The sequence below is a fragment of the Tetrapisispora phaffii genome, chromosome 1 (assembly GCF_000236905.1).
Source record: "Tetrapisispora phaffii CBS 4417 chromosome 1, complete genome".
NCBI lineage: Eukaryota > Fungi > Ascomycota > Saccharomycetes > Saccharomycetales > Saccharomycetaceae > Tetrapisispora > Tetrapisispora phaffii.
The window spans coordinates 332974-356367 of NC_016520.1; the positions used below are offsets into that span (position 1 = coordinate 332974).

The 23394-nt window shown below is 31.6% G+C and overlaps 12 protein-coding genes across 12 annotated transcripts; 8 read left to right on the plus strand and 4 right to left on the minus strand.

Moving 5' to 3' along the window:
* Positions 1 to 1343: 1343 nt before the first annotated feature.
* CCW12 (Ccw12p) lies at positions 1344 to 1739 on the plus strand (the record flags this gene model as incomplete). The annotated part of the gene is made up of 1 exon (XM_003683633.1): positions 1344 to 1739. One exon carries the CDS (start codon positions 1344 to 1346, stop codon positions 1737 to 1739), a length of 396 nt encoding a protein of 131 aa, XP_003683681.1.
* Positions 1740 to 2794: 1055 nt separating this feature from the next.
* TPHA0A01650 (uncharacterized protein) lies at positions 2795 to 4393 on the plus strand (the record flags this gene model as incomplete). Its single annotated transcript, XM_003683634.1, has 1 exon — positions 2795 to 4393. One exon carries the CDS (start codon positions 2795 to 2797, stop codon positions 4391 to 4393), a length of 1599 nt encoding a protein of 532 aa, XP_003683682.1.
* A 960-nt stretch (positions 4394 to 5353) lies between these two features.
* Positions 5354 to 6466, plus strand: SEN2 (tRNA splicing endonuclease subunit SEN2; the record flags this gene model as incomplete). The annotated part of the gene is made up of 1 exon (XM_003683635.1): positions 5354 to 6466. One exon carries the CDS (start codon positions 5354 to 5356, stop codon positions 6464 to 6466), a length of 1113 nt encoding a protein of 370 aa, XP_003683683.1.
* A 1159-nt stretch (positions 6467 to 7625) lies between these two features.
* Positions 7626 to 9560, plus strand: SAC6 (fimbrin; the record flags this gene model as incomplete). Its single annotated transcript, XM_003683636.1, has 1 exon — positions 7626 to 9560. One exon carries the CDS (start codon positions 7626 to 7628, stop codon positions 9558 to 9560), a length of 1935 nt encoding a protein of 644 aa, XP_003683684.1.
* Positions 9561 to 9803: 243 nt separating this feature from the next.
* Positions 9804 to 10241, minus strand: MIM2 (Mim2p; the record flags this gene model as incomplete). The annotated part of the gene is made up of 1 exon (XM_003683637.1): positions 9804 to 10241. The coding sequence occupies one exon, from the start codon at positions 10239 to 10241 to the stop codon at positions 9804 to 9806; it is 438 nt and encodes a 145-aa protein (XP_003683685.1).
* Positions 10242 to 11547: 1306 nt separating this feature from the next.
* On the plus strand, positions 11548 to 12765 carry ECM18 (alpha/beta hydrolase family protein; the record flags this gene model as incomplete). Its single annotated transcript, XM_003683638.1, has 1 exon — positions 11548 to 12765. The coding sequence occupies one exon, from the start codon at positions 11548 to 11550 to the stop codon at positions 12763 to 12765; it is 1218 nt and encodes a 405-aa protein (XP_003683686.1).
* Positions 12766 to 13178: 413 nt separating this feature from the next.
* On the plus strand, positions 13179 to 14297 carry HRT3 (SCF ubiquitin ligase complex subunit HRT3; the record flags this gene model as incomplete). Its single annotated transcript, XM_003683639.1, has 1 exon — positions 13179 to 14297. The coding sequence occupies one exon, from the start codon at positions 13179 to 13181 to the stop codon at positions 14295 to 14297; it is 1119 nt and encodes a 372-aa protein (XP_003683687.1).
* A 603-nt stretch (positions 14298 to 14900) lies between these two features.
* Positions 14901 to 15755, plus strand: NYV1 (Nyv1p; the record flags this gene model as incomplete). Its single annotated transcript, XM_003683640.1, has 1 exon — positions 14901 to 15755. The coding sequence occupies one exon, from the start codon at positions 14901 to 14903 to the stop codon at positions 15753 to 15755; it is 855 nt and encodes a 284-aa protein (XP_003683688.1).
* A 171-nt stretch (positions 15756 to 15926) lies between these two features.
* Positions 15927 to 16529, minus strand: DPB4 (DNA polymerase epsilon noncatalytic subunit; the record flags this gene model as incomplete). The annotated part of the gene is made up of 1 exon (XM_003683641.1): positions 15927 to 16529. One exon carries the CDS (start codon positions 16527 to 16529, stop codon positions 15927 to 15929), a length of 603 nt encoding a protein of 200 aa, XP_003683689.1.
* Positions 16530 to 17374: 845 nt separating this feature from the next.
* TRM1 (tRNA (guanine26-N2)-dimethyltransferase) lies at positions 17375 to 19030 on the plus strand (the record flags this gene model as incomplete). The annotated part of the gene is made up of 1 exon (XM_003683642.1): positions 17375 to 19030. One exon carries the CDS (start codon positions 17375 to 17377, stop codon positions 19028 to 19030), a length of 1656 nt encoding a protein of 551 aa, XP_003683690.1.
* Positions 19031 to 19264: 234 nt separating this feature from the next.
* On the minus strand, positions 19265 to 19504 carry COX26 (Cox26p; the record flags this gene model as incomplete). Its single annotated transcript, XM_003683643.1, has 1 exon — positions 19265 to 19504. One exon carries the CDS (start codon positions 19502 to 19504, stop codon positions 19265 to 19267), a length of 240 nt encoding a protein of 79 aa, XP_003683691.1.
* Positions 19505 to 21087: 1583 nt separating this feature from the next.
* Positions 21088 to 22998, minus strand: VBA4 (Vba4p; the record flags this gene model as incomplete). Its single annotated transcript, XM_003683644.1, has 1 exon — positions 21088 to 22998. The coding sequence occupies one exon, from the start codon at positions 22996 to 22998 to the stop codon at positions 21088 to 21090; it is 1911 nt and encodes a 636-aa protein (XP_003683692.1).
* Positions 22999 to 23394: the final 396 nt, after the last annotated feature.

The following is a 23394-nucleotide window of genomic DNA, read 5'->3' on the forward strand; positions in this document are numbered from 1 at the left end:
TCATAATAGTTATACTAATAACCTTTAATGTGTCTATCATAGGTTAGTAAAGCAATCCGTCTCTACTAAATTTTACAGAACTTACTTTGCAACCACCGACATGTTACCAGTCAGCCGTCAACCGTCAACCGTCATTTGACATTATGACATTGCATCTGAACAAAGTCAAGCAAAATTTACACATAACTTTCTTTCAGTCGCTTCTGTTTGTCCTCTTGGGCTTTCACTGTCCAAGTCAAGAACTTCCTGTTTTTTTTGTTCACATATGCTTTCTTCACGCTCGTGTTTCCACGTGATTTCAAAGACTGCATCATCGGTGCATGTACTTCGACTTCTTGGTAGTGCATCTTAATATAATTTGGTTTTTTTTGCACATCCGAAAAAATCGTATGACACAAAGAAACTTCTGGACAATAAATAAAATCAAAAACTACTGCTTTTGGTTTTTTCCCGCTTTTTCATTCTTATTAGCTTGCGCTTGTTTTTCTTTTCTTTTCTTTTGGCTTCTCAATTCGGTAATACAAAATACGAAATTTTTCGTTATCTTTTCTTCCCTGCATGTAAGTTAGTCGCACAGCTACAGAGTCGACACGACTCGGCTCGACACGACTCGACGCTCGCTAGGCACTTTTAAAATTTATTGTTATCATTATTACTCTGTCAGTTAATGAAAGTCACATAAACAAGATAACATTGTCTTACTTTTTTTCTTCTGTATCCTCTCTTGAAAATATTGTGACCCCGCTGTTTTCTACGCGGATCTTTTCATTCTCCTCGACCTCTTTTTGTCGCTTTTAACAAGAACCAGCACAGAAACAACAAAAACAAATAATAACAAAACAAATAAACAAATAAAACTGACAAAAATCGTCCGGTCAATTTCATGTTTTATCTTATTTCTGCAGTCGTTTTTACGCTACATGACGTGATTCACAAATTTTGCGAGCATGTGTCTGTGTATCTGTGTCAATTTTTCTTTCTGCTGGCTATTTAGTACCTCTGTTCAACTGTTGTATTTTTTTTTAAATTTCTTTCTTCTCCATGAATTTCACCGGCTTTTTGTCAGTTTATTTTTATCACTTTTTTACACAGCAGAATAGATTATCAGATATGCACTCTTTTTATTTTTCTCTCTTTTTCTTTTTATGAGATTGAAAAAAAATAATTGAAATATAACAAATAAATTTGTATATAAGGCGAGGTATTATTTTAACTTGTTCTTTTATTTCAATTCTAATCTTCCTATTAAATATTCTTGTACTTTTTTTTTTATTTTCTTGTTATAACATATACCCTAAGAAAAAAATCTTCTGCCACTCGCTTTAAATTCAATTAAATTAACAATGCAATTTTCCACTGTCGCTTCTTTTGCCGCCGTCGCCGCCGTTGCCACCGCCGCTTCTAACTCCACTGACGCTAACGTCACCACTGAATACGTTTCTGACAACCAAACTACCTTGGTCACCATCACTTCTTGTGAAGACCACGCTTGTTCCGAAACTGTTTCCACTGCTTTAGTTTCCACTGCTACTGTCACTGAAAACGGTGTTGTCACTGAATACACTACCTGGTGTCCACTTTCTTCTGAAGAAGCTGCTCCAGCTACCGTCGCTCCACATTCTGTCGCCGCTAACTCTACTTCCACCACCCACGCTGTCTCTTCTTACGAAGGTGCTGCTGTCAAGGCTTTACCAGCCGGTGCCGCTTTATTAGCCGGTGCTGCTGCTTTATTATTATAAGCATATTGAAATATTTAGAATTCATTTTTTTATTTGCAAAAACAAATTTTAATCTTTAATATACCATAATAATATACTTGGAGGCGTTATAAATTCATAAAAACAAAAAATTAATAGACTTTTATGTTTGAAGTTAATGATTTGATTTTTTTATAAATAAGTAAATAAATTCTGTTTTATAAAAATATAAATTATCATTAATATAATAATTGTTTATTAAGTGTTAAAAACATTAAGTGTTTGATTGTATTTTTTGATCACTGCAGTTACAAGAATCAATCGATCATCAGTTACATAGTGTAGTTAACATGTCTATCGCTGAAGTTCGTTCTTTTCATTCATCTTCAAATGGTTACTTACATCTATTCCCCTTATCGCCCAAAGACAATGCTTTCTGAAGCTTACTATATATATGACATTACAATAATGTAATGTGCTGTCACTACTTTTTAACATCCCTTGAATTCTTGTTTTTACTACTTAAAATAAGGCAAAAATAATTCCGTTCCCGGGAGAGGTTCGAACCGAAAACCTCTGGCTTGTCCTTTTCACAAGGTGTTTTCAATCTACCATGAGTTACAAAGTTCTTGATTAATGAAAATACATTCAACTAGTTTTAATATATCAATATAGCTTCATTAATATGATATATATAAAAAAACTTATTAAATCTCTTTGTAAAACGGTTCATCCTTATGCAGGGGAACTGCTGATCATCTCTGTATTGTTTCAAATTGACCAAATGTCCACGAAGGGTTACTTCGCGAACATATTGTTTCTTAAAAAATATGGTTATATCAGACAGATCTGATCACGTGAGTGTAATTTGGATTAATAATATTTATCAATCAGTTAGCAATTTCCTTTAATTAATTATTTGAATAATTTATTAGTTGATTAATTTATTAATAATCAATTCAATAATGACAACCTATATAACCATTCTAGCTGCATCTTTCAACTTGTCTTTATTCATATACACTCTCTCGATAAAATTTGATACACGTATCTATTGGAGCACAGAGAAGTGAATTGATTTTAATCAATTATATATAATGCTGGATAAATTACCTGATGAATTATTTTCAAGGGTAAGCGAGTTTTTAACTCAACGGGATAAGATCTCACTCTCGTATGTTTCCAAAGCCGTCTACGACAAGATCCTTTCTTCAATTTATCAAAATTTATATTTAAATGAAAGACCATACTACCCGACTGATTTAGACCCACTTCTTGGTTCTTCGAAATGGTCTTATTTAGCATACTCTTTAGATCGAGATTTGAAAACAAAAAATCTTCTATGCATGGAAAAATTCAAGATTCTAATAGAATCATTAGATAATAATAAAATAAAACTGGCTCCTCTAATTCGAAATATTCATTGTAATTGGAATTTAGATGATACTTTAATGAAACAGTTTATTAATTTACTAATACTATATTGTAACAATTTACAAAGTTTTGATAATTATATTAAAGATTACATCACTTATTCACTTATAGAAAAAAAAACAACCTTAAAGACATTAACATTAACCCCACCATCAAAATTACCTGATGTTAGCATGGCCACTGAACAATACTATAATAAGTTATATAAAATGATAGAACCATTGGATTGGAATAGAATAGAAACGTTGACTATTCATGTAAATGCATGCACTTTCTTCGAGAAAAGAGATAAACCATTGAAAATAAAATCTTTATGTTTAAATTTGAGACCTGATACACATAACACACAACCTATAGATTTTATCAATCCCACTCATTACTATGATATATTCGATATTGATGCATTAGAAGAACTAGAAATTTTATCATGGTACAATAATAACGACTCGGATTTAGATTTATATGAAATGTGGCAATTAAATGACTTTCTGAGATTTAAAAACATTAAAGAATTAATTTTATCTTCCCTATTCGCTAAGGAACCATTCATAACGAAGTGCATAAAAAATTTTAATAACTTAGAAACACTAAAATTAGATTATATGTTCGATGCTCCAATGTCGAAAACGTTTTTGGATACCATGGGCATGTCAGCATGCAAAGATAAAATTAAATACATTGATATAAAATTTGAACCATTGGATACTGCATTATTATTTATCGAACAAGATGAGATATCAGAATTTAAAATCAATGTCGTCTGTAAATGTGATGATTGTAATGAAACTTTACACAACGTCATTTTAAAGAAATATTTTCCTTCTCAAGACTCCTTTACCATTAGTGATTTTAGTGATGTTGAAGATAAAAACTTTTTACTTCAAATGTTTAAACTATATCCTATCATTCCATATTGTCATATACTTGGAGAATATCCTCCAATTGCATTTAACGCAGCATCATTATCTGAGCATGCCAAGAAGGTTAATTCATTATTGAAATATAATCCAAGTGATAATACCTCAATCAGTGAAGAGGACATTATTAAGTTATATCATGCACACACGCATTCATTGAAGAAAACATTCGACTATTTTCTTCAAAAATTCAGTAACTTACAATATTTAGTATTAAATGATATGCCTACAAAAATCATTCGGGTTGATGAGCATCAAAGATGTAATGTTCCAATTTTCCATCATTTCAATTATAAGAGTAATCAAATATATGAGTTAGTTAATGCCGAATCACTATTTAGCTAAAATATTACGGTTCCTTTGATCAATTACATTATAATTGGATATACCGAATATCATATATCAGCACATACATAAATTATATAAACATAGTCATACTATCATAATACTAAATCAATTTAATAAAACTGTCATCGTATAAACCCTAATCATATTTTTTTTACATGAATATATTTTTATGGTAGTTCGTCAAAATTGTTATTGAAATGCGCTTTAATTGTATTTTAATAAAAATTTGAAAATTTTTTCTATATAAGACTGAACAATATCAGCCTATGCCCTTTATTGAATTCAGTTACTTTATGGTTAAAATATAGTTCATTGCATTTCTCATGCAAAAGTGAACAATGAAGCTACGATTAAACTTATTAAGTGAATCACTTCATTAAAAAGAAAGTTCGATAGTGCTCAAAACAACTATCTGTAATGTGTATAATATATGATAATTACAGAGTTAATATTGGCAGTCTTATACTAGAAAGTGTACGAATTAATTTGACAATAACATCTGTATTATTAATATAATATTTCATAAAAAATATGGTTATTAAGTTTGATTTTTATGATGATTCTTTTTTTGTTGCTCGAAGATCGAGATCGATGTGAGCACATGATTTCTCAATAGACTACAACGGTATCTGATACATCAAATTCTTCTTTCCATTGTTTACTTCTTGTATATTTCTTAATTACTTAGTTTAAAATTTAACAATATCTATATAATAAACATGATACTGGAGCATTTTTCAGTTTGCAGTCATCGATATTCTTGGTTAATTTATTTTTCAAGTATATATATTACAGTTTTGTATAATCATTTTGCTTGTACTAAAATTTAATTAGCGATGAGCTTGGTATCAAAAAGTTTAAATAATAAAAGGATAGTTATACAATTATCAACAAAGTAAAAAGAAACTACCAAGGGCAACGTAAGATCAGCAATAGTATACCTATAATGAAATAGAAATGGCAAAGGGAAAACCAAATAATAAACGCTATAAATATCCGTTACCAATTCATCCAATAGACTCGTTACCACAACTATTTCCTCATAATCCAATTTCATGGGCATATTGGGTATATTGTTATTATAAAAGTGTAAATTACTTAGAGTTTAGAATCCCAATAGAAATTGTTGGTAGTAGATATCCTCATATTTTGGTTAAAGATGTTAGAGGAATGGAGTATTTATGGAGAAATGGTTTTTTTGGTACTGGACAATTGTCACGTAGTGAACCTACCTGGTTAGAACGTACTAGTAAAAGAATTAACAATGTGATCAATAAAGGTGATCCTAATTTGAGTTTGGAAAAAATTACACAAATTAGAAGAGCTCAAAGAGCTCATTTTAAGAAACAAAGAAAAGCAATGGACGACAACTTATTGGAGATGCGAAAGAATGGTTGCACAAAAGAAGAAGAGAATAGATACATAACAGAACAACGTGAACATCTTAGAGAATTAAGAGATGTGCAACTATCTGATAGTTTAGGTCCAAGTGATCAAAATACTGATTTGATAGTCAAATTCGAAGATGATGAAATCATAAACGATCAAAATGAAATTATTAATCTTGAATCGTTAGAATTATTACCTGTGGAGGCTATATTTTTAACATATGCATTACCGGTCTTGGATACTAAGTTAGAAGACTTGTTTAATATTCTTCTTAGAAAATCACAAGACAATGAAGCGTATTCATATAATAACATAGAGAATATAGTAAAACAGTATCTTATATACCACCATTACCGATCAAGAGGATGGAGTGTAAGATCAGGGATTAAATTTGGCTGTGAATATTTACTGTATAAAAGAGGACCACCATTTCAACATGCTCAGTTTTGTGTAATGTCTTTAGGATATGAGGAATCAAAACCTTACGAATGGTACTCCAGTTTATCTCGTGTAACAAGTAACGCCAAAAAGAGTTTAATTCTTTGCTACATTGAAACTTTGAAAAACGAAGATGAAATAATAAAATTATGGAATAAACAGGACTATACAAGCGTCTTCTCAAGTTATAGAATTTCTGAAGTTGTTTACAATAGATGGATGCCGGGAAAGAATAGAGATTAATAACCGTCCAGAGGAAATAAATAGATAATTCTGTGAACAATTTCATGATACATTAATATCACAATAGATGTTTGAATAGGTTATGCAGCATTGAATTCCATTTAAGCATATGACCATGCATTTACTACAGGTCAAGTAAATAACACATTAATATCTGTAACCATCTTTCAGGTAATTAAACTGAACAAAAGAAAATCATTATACTTGAATTAAGAGAATGAGAATGTTATATAAAATCAAAAATCACAGTAGAAAAGCCATGTTTAAAAATACGTATTGTCTTCGTATTAACAATCGCAATAAAATAATCGTTGTAACTGTATCAGCATTCTCCAAAAGAACAATAAAAAATCACAATTTAACACAAATTATTGCAACGAGATCCTAGTACTAATATGATATAAATATTATACGGTATCTATGTGCCTATATATAATATTCTCCGGTTAAGGATATCAAATAAAATTCCGTATTATGTTTGCTTCAAACATGTTGCAGAAAGTTGATATGCTAACTTTCAAGATGGAGACTTATTCCTCCATATACCACAAGACATCTTATCTCACCATTACAATGTTGCAATTACTTTATAGCTTGTGCATTTTTACCAATATTTAATGTCATTCCATGTAATAGTTCTTTTTGATGCAATTATTAACTTGATCCAGATTCTTACATTTTAGGATACATAAAGGCTTAAAATTGTCCTTTTGCGCCTACCTATTTGGTAGGCGTTTTTCCAAATTTAAACAATTTCCATCTATTTCTACGCTGTTTTCACTGTCAAAATTCTTGAAATTTGATAATTTCCCAACATTATCTAAAAAATTGGAAAAAGAACAAAAAAATAAAATGACAAAATGAACAATTTAGAAAACCCACTTAACAAAATAATAATACAGATTTATTAATCTACAAGTATCAATGGATTAAAGAAATAATTAATTTATATATAGACATGACATGAAGAATTGACTATATTCTACTTATAATTTAAGTTGTGAATTTATTGTACTTGTTCCTGTTAAAGTTTAAAATTGTCTTCAATTTTTGAACTACTTTTCAGCATATCGAACATCCCCCTTAACCTAAGATACTTAAGTAAAACCTTTTGAAGTGCAAAAAGGGTGATATTTTTCATATTAATTTCTATTGAAACATGAACATTGTTAAATTACAAAGGAAATTTCCTATTCTGACTCAAGAAGATCTATTTGAGACTATTGAAAAGTTCAGAGCTATCGATTTAGACGATAAAGGTTGGGTTGAAAAACAACAAGCTTTAGAAGCAGTTTCTAAATCCGACAACATCACTTATGATGAAGCAAGAGAAACTTTGAAACAAGTCAATGTCGATGCTTCTGGTCGTGTCGAATTAGATGATTACGTCGAATTAATTGCCAAACTGAGAGAAAGTAGCGCAGGTGCTGCTCCACCAACAAGTTTTAATGTCAGTGGTGGTTCCCTTCCTCCGGTGGTTAACAGTCAACAACCAGCTGGTTTGCAACATAAAGGTACTGGTGCAAAAGCTAATATCATTGTGGGTGGTTCTACAAGTGGTACTACTCACACTATCAATGAAGAAGAAAGACGTGAATTCACTAAACATATTAATAGTGTTTTAGCAGGAGATGCCGATGTTGGTCATATGTTACCTTTCCCAGAAGATACTTTTCAACTTTTTGATGAGTGTAGAGATGGTTTAGTTCTGTCTAAGTTAATCAATGATTCCGTACCTGACACCATTGATACTAGAGTTTTAAATTGGTCGAAAAATGGTAAAGAACTAAATAATTTCCAAGCTAGTGAAAACGCAAACATTGTAATTAACTCAGCAAAAGCTATTGGTTGTGTTGTTGTTAATGTTCACTCAGAAGATATTATTGAAGGTAAAGAACATTTAATTTTAGGTTTGATTTGGCAAATCATTAGAAGAGGTCTATTGAGTAAAATTGATATCAAACTGCATCCTGAATTATATCGTCTACTAGAGAATGATGAAACTTTAGAACAATTTTTGAGATTACCACCAGAGCAAATCTTATTACGTTGGTTCAATTATCATTTGAAACAAGCTAACTGGAATAGAACTGTCACAAATTTCTCCAAAGATGTAGCTGATGGTGAAAATTATACCATCTTGTTAAATCAATTAAACTCAAGCTTATGCTCCACTGCTCCTTTACAGACGACAGACTTACTGGAAAGAGCTGAACAAATTTTACAAAATGCAGAAAAACTGGACTGTAGAAAATATCTGACTCCAAGTTCTCTTGTTGCTGGTAATCCAAAGTTAAATTTAGCGTTTGTTGCTCATTTATTCAACACTCATCCAGGTTTAGAGCCAATCGAAGAGGCTGAAGTGCCTGAAATTGAAGAATTCGATGCTGAAGGCGAAAGAGAAGCCAGAGTTTTTACTTTATGGTTGAATTCATTAGATGTCGACCCACCTGTTATTTCTCTATTCGAAGATTTAAAGGATGGTTTAGTTTTATTACAGGCTTATGACAAGGTTATTCCAGGTTCCGTTGATCAGAAACACATAAATAAGAGGCCAACCTCTGGTGCTGAATTATCTAGATTCAAGGCTTTAGAAAACACAAATTATGCCGTCGAATTAGGTAAATCTAAGGGATTCTCTTTAGTTGGTATTGAAGGTTCTGACATTGTAGACGGTACAAAATTATTAATTTTAGGTCTAGTTTGGCAATTGATGCGTAGGAACATTGTCAACACGATGCAAACTTTGTCATCCACTGGTAGAGATATGAGCGATGCTCAAATTTTGAAATGGGCTCAAGAGCAAGTTGTTAAAGGTGGTAAGAGTTCTACTACTAGATCTCTAAAGGATTCTTCCCTAGCATCTGGTGTATTCTTATTAGACGTCTTGAATGGTATCGCACCAGGTTATGTCAACTATGATTTAGTAACTCCAGGTAATACGGAAGAAGAAAGATATGCCAATGCAAGATTAGCTATTTCCATTGCCAGAAAATTAGGTGCTTTGATTTGGTTAGTCCCAGAAGATATTAATGAGGTTCGTTCAAGATTGATCTTAACTTTCATTGCTTCGTTAATGACTTTGAAGAAGTAAAACGACTTTACTTTATCAGATAATTGCGATTTACGCAAGCAAAAAATAATTGACCATGAATTTTAATATTTCGTCGACATTGAATGTATTATAATGAATATATGTAGAGTACGTAAGTATACACTTCAATCAATTTAGCAATGTACCAGGCACACATATATATTTCTATCGCTTTAGTAAATTTGGAGACTTATTTATCTATAAATGTTATTGACTTCGATGATCTACTTGAAGTAATGAGAGTTACCAGAGATAATTCATTACTTTCTTCCAAATAACTTTCGATGTTCTTCTCCCCAGAAACTTTCCAAATAAAGGCAGAACTAACCAATTTAAAACTTTATTAAGTTGTTGTAGTGATTCCTCCCATTGCTGTTGAGCATCCAACAACTGTGCTTCTAAGAGAATCTCTTCATCGTAATCTACATATATGTCATCATTATTTTCATAATTATTTTCTTCTTCATCATTGTCTTCTCCTTCTTCTTCTTCTTTTCCCTCTGTGATGTGTTCAACTGTAATTTTTTCATTATTAATTTCTGGTTCCACTATATCAAGCTGTTCAATCGTAGAGTTTTGTTGACCATCTGAAAATAATTCATCCATACTAGAATCCGATTCTAAAGATTGCAAAACATCAAATGGATTAATCGATGTTTCTAAAGTGGTGTTTTTAGCCATGATTATTTTATGTCGTTGTAGCTATTTTTGTGAAGACTCTTTCTCTCTTACCATGGACAAGAATTATTTATTGATAGTAGAGTACAATTCGCTTTTCCACCCCATTTTAACAATGATGTTTTAATCAGCAGGCTTCCATCTTCAAACCTATTTAATTGTTGGTATAATCAGTCCCAGATTTCATTTTTTTCTTGTTGAAATAAATGATAGGAGAAGAGCGTTATTAAAAAACAAACGTACAAGGAAAACAAAAAGCCAACCAACAAAAACACCAGAACAAGATACAACGACTTCCAATGTAATTGAACAGTCAGTTAACTATCAACCATACAAATTGATAGATACACAACAAGATACTTTCTTTCCCTCTTTCCACCCCCTTTCCACGAATAGCACCGTCAAGAGAACAAGAATAGATGTGGCAGGATCTTAAAATACAGGGAAGTATACTATTCTTTAAACGCCAAAGACTGGCTTTCTATTCCAAACTTACCCACCGAGTTGCTAACTCTCTTGGAACTAGGTTCAACAACACACACTTAATACCTTGACAAGATATACCCGCCCTCTCAACACTATTGATTCAACATCCATCCCCATATTATTAATCATTATATGTTGGAATAACCGAGTGAGATCAGTAAAACCCACAACGACCATTTACAAATGACCACTGGTGTAGCTAGCAGCATTACTACTATTAATCCGTTTCAATCCCGTCTCTTCTCTTTCGAAGTCAGCATTGCTGAATGTCCATCTAATCTCCGTTTCCCAATCTAATAAGCTTTGCTCTACTACAGTCCTTTCTTACTGGTAAGGCGTACAGTTTCAATCTCATTTTCTTTTCAGCCTCGGTCCCACGACGCGACCGAGGCTGAAAAATTAAAAATTAAAAATTAAAAATTTCGAAACTTCGAAACTTCGAAACTGCAATAAAAGTCACAGTCTTTCTTTTCTCTCTCACGGTGTTTAAGTAAGCATGTGAAAATAAAATTGAAGAGAAAATTAATAAGAAGGAATTAATCATCATGTTTCAATTGAGACTGACACCTGTGAATTATCATAGCCATTTTTCAAAATGGCTATTAATCTGTTCAACTAAAGATGGATGAAGTTGTAATTTATAAAATTATATTTAAACCCTTTGTAATATATGTAATCTTTGGAGGAATCAAAATCCAAGTTCTGTTGTTATATTCAGAGAACGAAATAAAATGTCAAGTAAATAATATATGCATCGCGGACATATATAAGACAAACACATACATACAACAAGACGTCTGCTGTTAAATATTCTACTAAAAAAATGTGGTCATCATACTTTAAATTTAATAAGTGTGAACCAACCAATAAGTTGAAAACATTGCAAGATGAAATTGTAAGTAATATCGAGTTTCATGGTGATGTCACTACAACAAATACAATGCTATTCGATGAAATAAATCAATGGCATTTTCATAACAATGCTGTGAATGGTGATTTAATTGAAACCCCTACTTTATTAGTCCATGGATACGCAACTTCATCACTAGCTTACTACAGAAACTTTGCTGGTTTATCATCTTATATTAAAGATCTATATTCTATAGACCTACCAACTTTTGGGTTATCAAAAACTCCTGAATTACCAACTAGAAAAGTTACTAAAAATTTAAAAGTTACTTTAAGTAATTCGAACGATAAATCAGATGATCCCAAAAAAATAACTTCTTTCCAATTATCAAAGGATGATATTAAACACAATGAAAAATATTATAATGAAACTAAAAAAGAATTAGAGATCAATGAAAATTACTACATTGATAGAATTGAAAAATGGAGAATCGAAAATAAATTGGATAAAATAAATTTAGTAGGTCATTCCTTTGGTGGATATTTATCTTACAAATATGCTACAAAATATCCTGATTCCATAGAGAAATTGTGTTTAGTTTCTCCACTAGGGATGGAATCAAATATTTACTCAATAAATAATAAATTTGAGAATGATAAAATATACGAAATAGAGGAAGAGGACCCTTCTTCAATATTTTTCACAAATACTAGAACTATACCAAAATTTTTATTCAATAATCAATTAAATGTCTTGCGTTGGTTAGGCCCAGTGGGATCAACTTTGACTTGGAAATATATCAAAGCTTCGTATAGAAGAGTTGATGATGCATTATACAAAGACTATATTCATGAATTAATTTACGGTAAAGGTGGCATGGAAGAAACAACAATTAAAACATTCACAAATTTGTTCACCACAAAGTTACTAGCAAAGGATCCAATCACCGATACAGTAGACAAATTAAAAGCTAAAAATGTATTACTTTTATATGGTCAAGAAGATTGGATGAATAATTATGCAGGTTACCAAATGACTAAAAAATTAAATGAATTGAAGGGATACAATACTTCAAAAGTTGGTGAACTGAATTACGCAACTTACATGGAGGTCCCAGAAGCAGGCCACAATTTATTCTTAGATAACCCATCATTTTTCAACAAGGCATTGTTATCTTTTTTCCTAGCTTAGATTTAATTTCAAGAGGAAATGCATATATATACACATAGGCACTTCTATTCGTACATAGCAACGTATAAATTTACCTAAGAAATAACTCACTACCAAAGAGTTGCCATCTTGAAATTATTACAATGGTTTCATTTAAATATTATCCAAGTAATTACTGTTTTTATTACAGCACAATATTATCTCGAAAAATGAAGCTTGTAACATTATTTTCAACTTAGTGCGTTATTAGTAATTAATTTACACTGAAAGTACAAAAAGTTTAAAAAGCACAAGTCATGCACATTATTCATTCGAGTTCTATCACAGAATACTAATTCAGTAATGCTCTCATAACATTTGGACTATTATTTTGACCAATGATAGTTATTTAATGAATATTTTGTATAGCTTAACTGGGAGAAATTACTACACCTATGATGACCTCCAAAAAAGAAGAGATGAGCACAAACACCATGCAAGATGGAAATTCATTAATTACTAAGGATGATCCTAACTCACCATTGAGTCCCAAAGCTATTAAAGCAATTGAGATATGGGAGATAGGTGTTGAAAAGGAGAAGGATGGCAAAATGACCGATGCCATTAAGTATTATAGAGATGCAATTAGATTATTTGAAGGTGTCGAAAAACTATATAGGAAGAAGTTGCATGATGAATGGATTATATTTCAGAAGATGGAGAAACTGAATCTAGAAAATACTGCTGCAAGCAACGATACCGAAGATGGGACTGATAAAAATGATGGAGAACCAAAAGAAATATTGCCGTGCTGGATATTAGAGATGCTACCTAATGATATTCTACTGAACGTTGTTAACCATACCGTACTCCAGTCAGGCGAAGGTTGGTTTAATCTGTCATTAACGTGCTCTAAATTTAATGAATTATGTTTTCATAACTCACTACCTTACATAACATTCTCTAACTATATATACCCAAAACAAATTTACGATGAAAGTGCGATGACATTAAATGGGATAAGTAATATCGATGAATTGGAAAAAGAATTGTGGAATAATGATAGCCAACTAATGCTTCAAGTGAGACCATATATCAAGTTTGATGGTATTTATATCAGTGTCGTTAATTATTTAAGACACGGTTCTAACATTGAAGGTTCCTCTTCTTTACTTAACCCAATTCATATGATCACTTATTATAGATATCTTAGATTTTATCCAAATGGGGAATGTTTAAGATTAACCACCACTGATGAACCATCGTCTATAGTCAAATTATTCGATAAAGAGCATAAACCGAAAGGAAGTGATTTATGTCGCTGGTCTTTAGGATTTGAAGATAACTTCAGTCATGTCACAATCATGAGATCTGATGAAAAATACACATACAGAGAAGAATTACAAATTAAACATCATGGCCATAAAAGAAACCAAAGATTGAAATGGGTAATCTCATCAGTGATTGACAAGGAAGGGACTGTATCCGAATGTTCACTAAGGAATGAAAAGACATTTTTCTTTTCGAGAGTAAAATCGTATTCTCAACATAAGGGCTCAAAAGTTAACAAGTAGCTGAACTTATTTTGAAATAGTTACACTTAAACGACATGCATTTATAAAGTTATAGAAATACCACATCACAATCACAATCATTATCATTATGAATATATATATGTATATATGATATTCTTGTCTCTGAGAGGATGCATACAACGATAATATGAATGTTAAAGGATTATTCATAACTGAATGAATACAACAATGATTGTATCGCATACTAGCTGCTTTGTAACAGACAGTTGTTTTAGATATCGGTGGAATTACTGTCACTCAGACGACTCATATTAAAGTTTATGAGATAAAAATAGTCAATTTACCCGGAATGTAAAATAAACGTCTGCATAAAACAGATATTTTAACTGAAAAGCATTATATAATTAATGGATATAATTTTAAAAGGGATATTGATATCAATTATATATTTAAAAATGTTGAATCAGGATGAATTGTTCAATTTATTTTCATTCAAAATCGTATATATATATATATATTATTACAGTTATATTATTGTTAGAATAATATAAGGCAATTAATAAAAATATTGAAATTATTGAGATCATTGAGAGCTGTAACTTTAATTTTATTACCTTATTTTTTTTTTCTTTATTTTAAACAATGAAACAATTTAATGTATCTTATGTTGAGGTAATCCAGGATAATAGGGCCATATCAAGTTGTTTCTACCAAGATAATGCTAATGTGAATTATGGGTCTATAATACATGATGACAATGTCGATAATAATTTTCGTGAGCCCGCAGAGAGTCCGTCAGCAGTGGAATTAATGGCGACTCCAAATATGTTCCATAAACTAATTAATGATGTTGTAGTACCTAATGTTGTACCCGTACTAGGAAATAAGGTTACAAAAGTTTCTATGCATATATTGGATGGATATGATTGTTATTATACGACAAGTGATACCCTCAACGGGTCTATCACGAAGGATACAAAACTCTTTGTTTGCATAAATAAAATTACTGTACCCAAAATCCTACCAATTAGGTTATTAAGTGAGTTAAAGCAGTTGGCAGAATCAAATGATGAAGGTGGAGAACCACTGAGTTTTGATACTGATGAGGAATTGAGTTTAAAAGTTGGAGGAATAATAGATCAATTCCGAGAGGATCTAATCTCATATAGGAATAAATTAATTCAAGATAATGAAGCTAATGGGAATTATAATAACGGTAGAGAAGGTAACCACTATCAAGACACTGATGAGGAACTAAATGAGGTTTTGAAGATAATGAATGACAATATAGACAAATTCTTGAAAAGACAAGAAAAAATATCATTATTAGTTGATAAGACATCACTTCTGAATAGTAGCAGTGTAAATTTTAAAAAAAGAGCTGTCAAACTTAAAAATAAAATGTGGTGGCAGCGGTTTAAGAATATGACTTTACTGTTTTTTTCTATCATTTTTATAATTGGGGTAATATTGATGTTCTACTATGATTTCATCTAATATTTAAAATATTATTTGTTCAGATACTATTTAGATAAGACTTATTTTTAAATATCATAAACATATGATTTGTGAAGTACTTTTTTTAAATTAATACTCATTTCTTGAAAGTTATATTTTTGTTTTAATGTATGCCTGTCTATTATTATATGTTTTAATTTTATAGATTCATTATTCATCTGTATCAGTTTTTAGTTTTTTAGTTTCTTGTTCATCAATTTCAATAGTTTGACTATTGGTTTCCTGCTCCTGTTCTTGCTCCCCTCCTTGTTCATCACCTTGAGGATTTGAAGGAGTCTTCCTTTGCTTTCTCAATGTTTGAATCGACTGGAAATCATCTAATTTTTCTCTTATCATTGGTTTAAAACCAGCATAACCAATCACCTCCAGTGCTTCCATGACATCATCTGCATTGCAACTCTTCCTACCCTTTTGTTTTGCCATATCTCTAGCAAACATCAACAAATGGTTGACAAATACCGTAGCACTTCTCTGTACAGCAAGACTAGCATCCTTATTAATCATGACAGAATTACTTTTAGTCTTCTTAGGAGCGTCAGACTCACCAACTTGTTCTTCGTCAACATTTGCAACATCCACATCCTGTTCTGAAACACCTGGGCCAAGAATCGAATTGGCACCCTCTTTTGCCAAACTTACGGCAACACTCCTGGGAAACAACAGATCTTGAATCGTAACATTTTCCTGTTCCTTCACATAAGAAGTAGTTGGATATTTTCCTTCTGAATCTTTCTTCCAACCTTTTGGTGGCATAATTTATCAGTATACTCTTGTATAGTTTTTTCTCTTAACTATTCTAAGAATCCATCAAATTTTCATGTAGAAACTTTCAAATATATGCTCAATTAATAACAGTTCCATATTTCAAATAATATTGAACTCATGAACAGTTTGCTATTATGGATCGAACAACTTATGGATTTATATTATATTAATTAAGCATATTTCATTGTTCTTAACGCGTTTAATTTCAATCACCATAGTTCGAAAAAGATACATTAATAGTTTTTTAAGTATATATAACAAAGGCAATAAAAAAGAGATGGAAGAGTAGTCAAAGATAGTTAACATCCTTATCCCCCCACCGACAATATATAATATATATAAAGATATTTATAATTTAAGATTGCTAATACGCTCTCTTATTTTAATCAATCTATGTACCAATAGAGATTCGCTGCAAATATGTTGATATTCTTCCTGTACTTAATAGTTATCTTACCCGGTATGTTGCTCATCGCAAAGTTTCAAGTGACTGAAAAATTTTTTGATGCTCATCCCTATCTATAGATTTTTAAGTTGCCAAGGCCCTTCACCAATTGACGGATATGTTTGATTGATATATTTGATCTCATATAGCGGTATAGAGTCTGTTTGGAGCTATGATTCGATTGTAACGTCCTAGAGTCAAATATATTTATTTAACGCTTGACTTACTGTTTGACGTTGCAAACTCAATTGAATTTTTCAAAATTATTTTATTTAATTGGAAATTTAAAGGTTTACTTGGTAGCCAATCGATTTGTGTATCGAATTTATTGACTATTGAAAAAAGTGGAAGGAAATATTTTTGTCATATACCTAAGAATCCATCAAATATGAGTTCAATTAATCCAGAAGACTACAATGTCATCACAGAAGGTAAGGCTAATATCTTGTTTCCAAAAACGGAAACAGTCTTTTATAACCCAATCCAACAATTCAATAGAGATCTGAGTGTAACTTGTATCAAAGCTTGGGATAACTTGTACGGTTCAAAATTACCTCCAAGCATTAACATCAACAATAAAAGAGTTAAAAATCAAAACACTGAAAAAGAAAATGATGAACCTGTTGCAAATGAAGAAATCACTGCTAAATCAAGAAAATTAGAGGATGGCTCAAGAGGAGATGTTAAAGATGAAATCAAGAGGGAAAACAAAAAGGAAACCATCCCTTATATTAAAATACTAGAAGCTTTATCTGCTACTGGTTTACGTGCGATCAGATATGCACATGAAATTCCAAACGTAAAAGAAATTATTGCTAATGATTTACTACCTGCCGCAGTTGATTCAATCAAGAGAAACGTAGAATATAATAAAGTTGAAGCTATTGTTAAACCTAATATCGATGATGCTAATATTCTGATGTACAGAAACATGGCCTCCAATACAAAATATCACGTCATTGATCTGGATCCATATGGAACAGCAACACCATTTGTGGATGCTGCATTACATTCTATCGAAGAAGATGGTTTAATGCTAGTTACTTGTACGGATTTATCAGTATTAGCGGGAAATGGATACCCAGAAAAATGTTTTGCATTGTACGGTGGTGTTAATATGGTTTCTCACGAAGCTACCCATGAAAGTGCGCTAAGGTTAGTTTTAAATCTGTTAAGTCAATCTGCTGCAAAATATAAGAAGACTATCACTCCAGTACTTTCGCTAAGCATCGATTTTTATGTTCGTGTTTTTGTTAAAGTTAAGACAAGTCCTATTAATGTTAAAAACTTGATGTCCAATACCATGATCACATACCACTGTACTCAGTGTGGTTCTTACCATAATCAAAGCTTAGGACGTGTTGAAGAGCGTACAACGAAGAAAGAAAAAGTATTCAAGAAATACTTAGTTGCTAAAGGTCCACCTGTTGATTCTAAGTGCAAATTCTGTGGCGGTACTTATCACATAGCTGGCCCAATGTATGCTGGCCCATTGCATGATGAAAACTTTATTAATGAAATACTTCGGATTAATGAAGAGGACCACACTGATGATACATACGGAACGCGTAAAAGAATAGAAGGTATGGTTACTTTAGCCAAAAATGAGCTTAAAAATTCGCCGTTTTATTTCAGTCCAAACAATCTTTCATCAATATTAAAATTACAAGTTCCACCGTTAAAGAGAATTGTGGCCGGTTTAGGTTCATTAGGCTATAATTGTTCATTAACACATGCACAGCCTTCATCATTAAAGAGTGATGCTCCATGGGAAGCTATATGGTATGTTATGAAAGAAAGTGATGAGGAGAGAAAAAATAGAGATGTCGATGCAATGAATCATAATACTGTAGGTTATAGAATTTTAAATAATATTGATAAATGGATATCAAAGGAAGAGCAAGACACTATTAATGAAAAGTTGAACTTCGAGCCAAATGAACAAAGTGGTAAAATTGAGAAATTAAGAAAATTGAAGATTGTGAGATATCAAGAAAATCCAACAAAGAATTGGGGTCCAAAAGCTCGTCCAAATTCATCATAAATCATATAGTTTAAATAAGTAATACGATTAAAAATTCAAGAAGAATATCATATATATTTATTAAAGTGAATATTAAATTAGTTTAGAAAATGTAGCTGTTTAAAAATATAAAAAGTACCTAAGTTGTTGTTTTATTAAAAGCATCATTATTACACATCATCATCACGGATTGTATAAAAAATGAACTTATTTTACTTTTTCGTTTATTTATATTTGGAATAATTGGAATTATAATCAATATCTCTCCTTGTAGTTAGGGTCTTTGAAGTATTTAATAAAAGATGGCCATAGAAGAACTGTGGTCATAGCGGAACCCCAGAAAAGTAAATTTGGACCTACCCTTTTAGCTTCTGTAAGGATCCATGATTCACCTAGGTGAGAACTACCAGGGGTTTTTGCAGCATTTGATGAATGTCTGATAATTTGTCTGTTTGCAATTCTAGCAGTAGATTGTGATATGATTTTGGAAAACATTTTTTTTAAAGTGTGCTAAAGAATATATGATTATGTATGCAGTTTGTTTCTTTATACTTAATAAACTATCAACTAAATAAAAACTAAACAACGATATTATAAAAAGATAATTTGTGTTTAAAAAAAGAATAATCGAAAGTAAATATTTAATTGAAGAGGGCTTTTGTAATAATATATATTAAACAGTTTGACTTCATTTATATATTAAATATTTTTGTGATTACCATGCATGCCATCAATTGTTATTACCAGTAATACTATAATGTAAGCAGAGCTGCGCAATTAAGATAAATGGATACCCGTCACTTAAATAATAGTGTAAGTACTTCTGAGCTACCAATTAGTTTTAAGCGAACAATACAATCAAAATCAATCAATTTTACTTAATAAAATTGTTGTCATCATTGATTAGATGGCAAAAAGAAGGAAAATAAAACTTGTTAGTATCATCAAAGTTGTATTTTATGCGAGCATTTCTTATTTAAACTACAGTTAAATGATTAAATTAAATATTACTCGCAGAGCTAGCAGTTCATTTTATTAATATAAGAAATAGACCATGATGGGAATAACTTGAAAAGGGATATTTCCAGATGTAAATTACCTAGTTGATATAAAATTATCTCAAGATGAATTCTGCATAATAGTTAAAAAAAACAACAAACAACACACATTATTAATTCGAATATGTACGGTACTTTTTAAGCGAGGACATACGGAAACATAATAATACTAGTGGCAGGCAACACTAAATTAAATATATATTGCAATTCCTCTCCCCCGATCCAATCTCAGATAAAATTAGAAGATAATGATTGAAAAAGGATATTTGTATCTTCCACGCCGATTTCGTACACGTATTAAATCATGCGCCCCTGCAGCTTTTCTACGGCCGAAATAAGAACCTCAAGCGTGTGAGCGAGGGTTCTGCTAACTCTTGTCTTATCAATTGATCACGGATGCAATGGCACTTTCCAGTTCTCAGTTTCATTCTTGGTAGTTCACAAACACACAAAATGCACGTAGATAACTGATCTGAGGGGAGGATGAGAGGGGGCACGCGGACGTGTCTGCCCCCACAACAACAAAGAACAGAAAAGATAACAAACAGACACAAAAACGGAGTTAAGGGGACTTAGCAAGTCTATTTGCGTTGGCAAACCTGCGCACGGACGAAATAAGACTGCATTGTCTCTTTTGACACATTTATTAATTTTTCCTATTTGTTCGAATTTTCTGCGTGAAGCAATACTGTGGAAGTTACCGTGCTACAAGCTTTGCAAGAGTTTTTGGTTGCGCGTAATGCCTTCTAGAGGTTTGGATATGTCGTTGATAATGAGTATGCTAATATTCTGAATATATATATTTCCATAAGCAATTGTATGTACATATATAAAATAGTTTGTTATAACGCCAACAATAGTAATTCAATACTAATAATGGCTTGATCTTAAATTGTCATACAAGATATGTATGCGAAAGGATTTTTGGTAATGTAACATTATCACATGTGTTGTGCGTGCGTGCGTGTATGTGAATGGGGATGTATAATTCATAGCCTAATATATTGGTATGTTTTGTATCTAGTTCATGCTGTCTTGTATTTCTTCGCTTCCTGGTGTATCGTCCTCTTTTCTATCCAATGATGAATGTAATTTATGTTCTTTAATCATACTAATTGACAGTAATGCTAATACGCTACAGATTAAACAAAATAAGAAAACCTTTTTACATGCATAATGATAACATTCTAATATTGTCCTTTTGAAAAAACGCGGAGCTTCATTATGTACCCAATCTATTGATTTGGATGCATGGTCTATTATTTGTAATAATTCTTTTTCGCTGTAATTTCCATTCTGTGAGCCTAATTCCAATATCTTTGCTCTCAAATATTTATTTAACGAATCTCGAAATAAAGCCGCACCAATGGATACACCTAATGTACATCCGGTTGATCTGAAGGCATACGAAATTGATGTAGTGACTGCTTGATATTCATGAGGAACTGCAACTATCATAGACAATAATGCAATTGTAATTAAAACTGCGGCACCAAGACCAGGTACAAAACTTAGTAAATACTGTCTCCAAACAGATATTCCGTCGTTAATTAAGTATATTTGTAAGCAACCAATGACTACAACCAAACAGAAGAATGTTACAAACCAATAATATTTACCAGTCTTCTTCATGTAATAACCTGCCCCTAAGGAACCAAATGCAACACTGAAAAAATTTGGTAACGTTCTTTTACCAACGTCATATGCGCCAATACCCATAACACTTGTGAAATAAATTGGAAGATAGTAACTGATGGTCATTAATAACATCATTGTAAACCAGTTACTTAAGCTAGATCCTAAAACACTTCTATCTTTTAAAAATACCAATGGCAATATTGGATCCTTAGCAAACTTTAATTCAATGTAGATAAAACTAATAAATGACGTAACCGAAATAAGGGTCAAATATAAGAATGTATTCGACTTGACAGAAATATCTGACCCTCCAGCCGAACTTAGTATCATAAAAGAAAGCAGGAAAATTACCAGCGACATTGCACCATACCAATCAATAGTTTTAAGTTTCTTCATTATGATGCTTTCAGTGCCATTATTGCTTGAATTATTACTCATTGTTATTTCTAAACCATAGCTTTTACTATCTTTAGGCAACTGTAGCCATACCATAACCGTTACTGTGCTTATAACTGATAATGGAACCTGAAATAAAAATGCCCCTCTCCAACTGCCTAACTTTTCAGTAAACCAACCTCCAATGATACCACCTAGTGCAATGCCTAACCCATAGTAAAAATTACAAACACCTTGGTATAATGCTCTATTTCTCAATGGAATGATATCGCTAACTGTAATTGTGCTCATTGATGTGATACCACCTCCACCAACTCCAGATATAAATCTACCAATGACTAAAACCCAAAATGATTTTGCAGTACCACATATCAGGCATCCAATAAAGAAGTTAACATTACAGAATGTTAAAACTATTTTTCTTCCAAAGATATCAGAAATCTTGCCATATAAAGGTTGAAAAGTGGCACTAGATAAAAGGTAAGCGGTTGCAATCCACGAAATTCTAGGCAATTCATTGAATTCTGAACCGATTCGAGCCAATAAAGTTGACACAATTGTATTGTCCAAAGCTGATAAAAATATTCCCAAATACATAGAAGACATCGCAAGTCTTAATCTTGTCGGTGACAAGTTGTTTTTATCATTATCTAAAATGATAGAATTCGCTACACTACCATAGTCATGATGTTGGTTTGAAGCAATAGATGCCTCTCTATATAGTTCCTCTCTTTCTTCAATCTCGGCAGCTACGAAACCTGGCAACGAAAAGCTGCTATCTTGCAATAGCTCACCTCTTATGGCATGTAATAAAGGTGATTTATCCTCCTGTACCCTTGGCGGTACATGACTCAGTGAATCATCACCGATATTAGAAATTACATCATTTTCTACCATTTTGTTTTAATATATGTGACTTAGACCCGCTATCTTAACCAATTTATGTTTTTTAGTTCAACCAATAAAAATTAAACACAAAACTACTCAAGTTACTAAAATTATGTTGAAATGTTCTTCAAAAGATGAGATTCATAGATAATCTCTTAAATTTGAATATTGAACAGACTTTTTATAATAAAACTGGGTACCCAATTACCCAATACTTGAATTCCAATAGTAGATTCCCTTTAATAAAAAAGAATTGTCTATCTTATCTAATTTAAACTTTATTCAACAGTTATTATTTATTTCTTTTAATTACCTTTAAATTTGATAACAATAATATTCATTTTTAACCAAATTTAACGCCATTATCAGTCACCGCACCATTAAATACCACATATACAGAAGTTG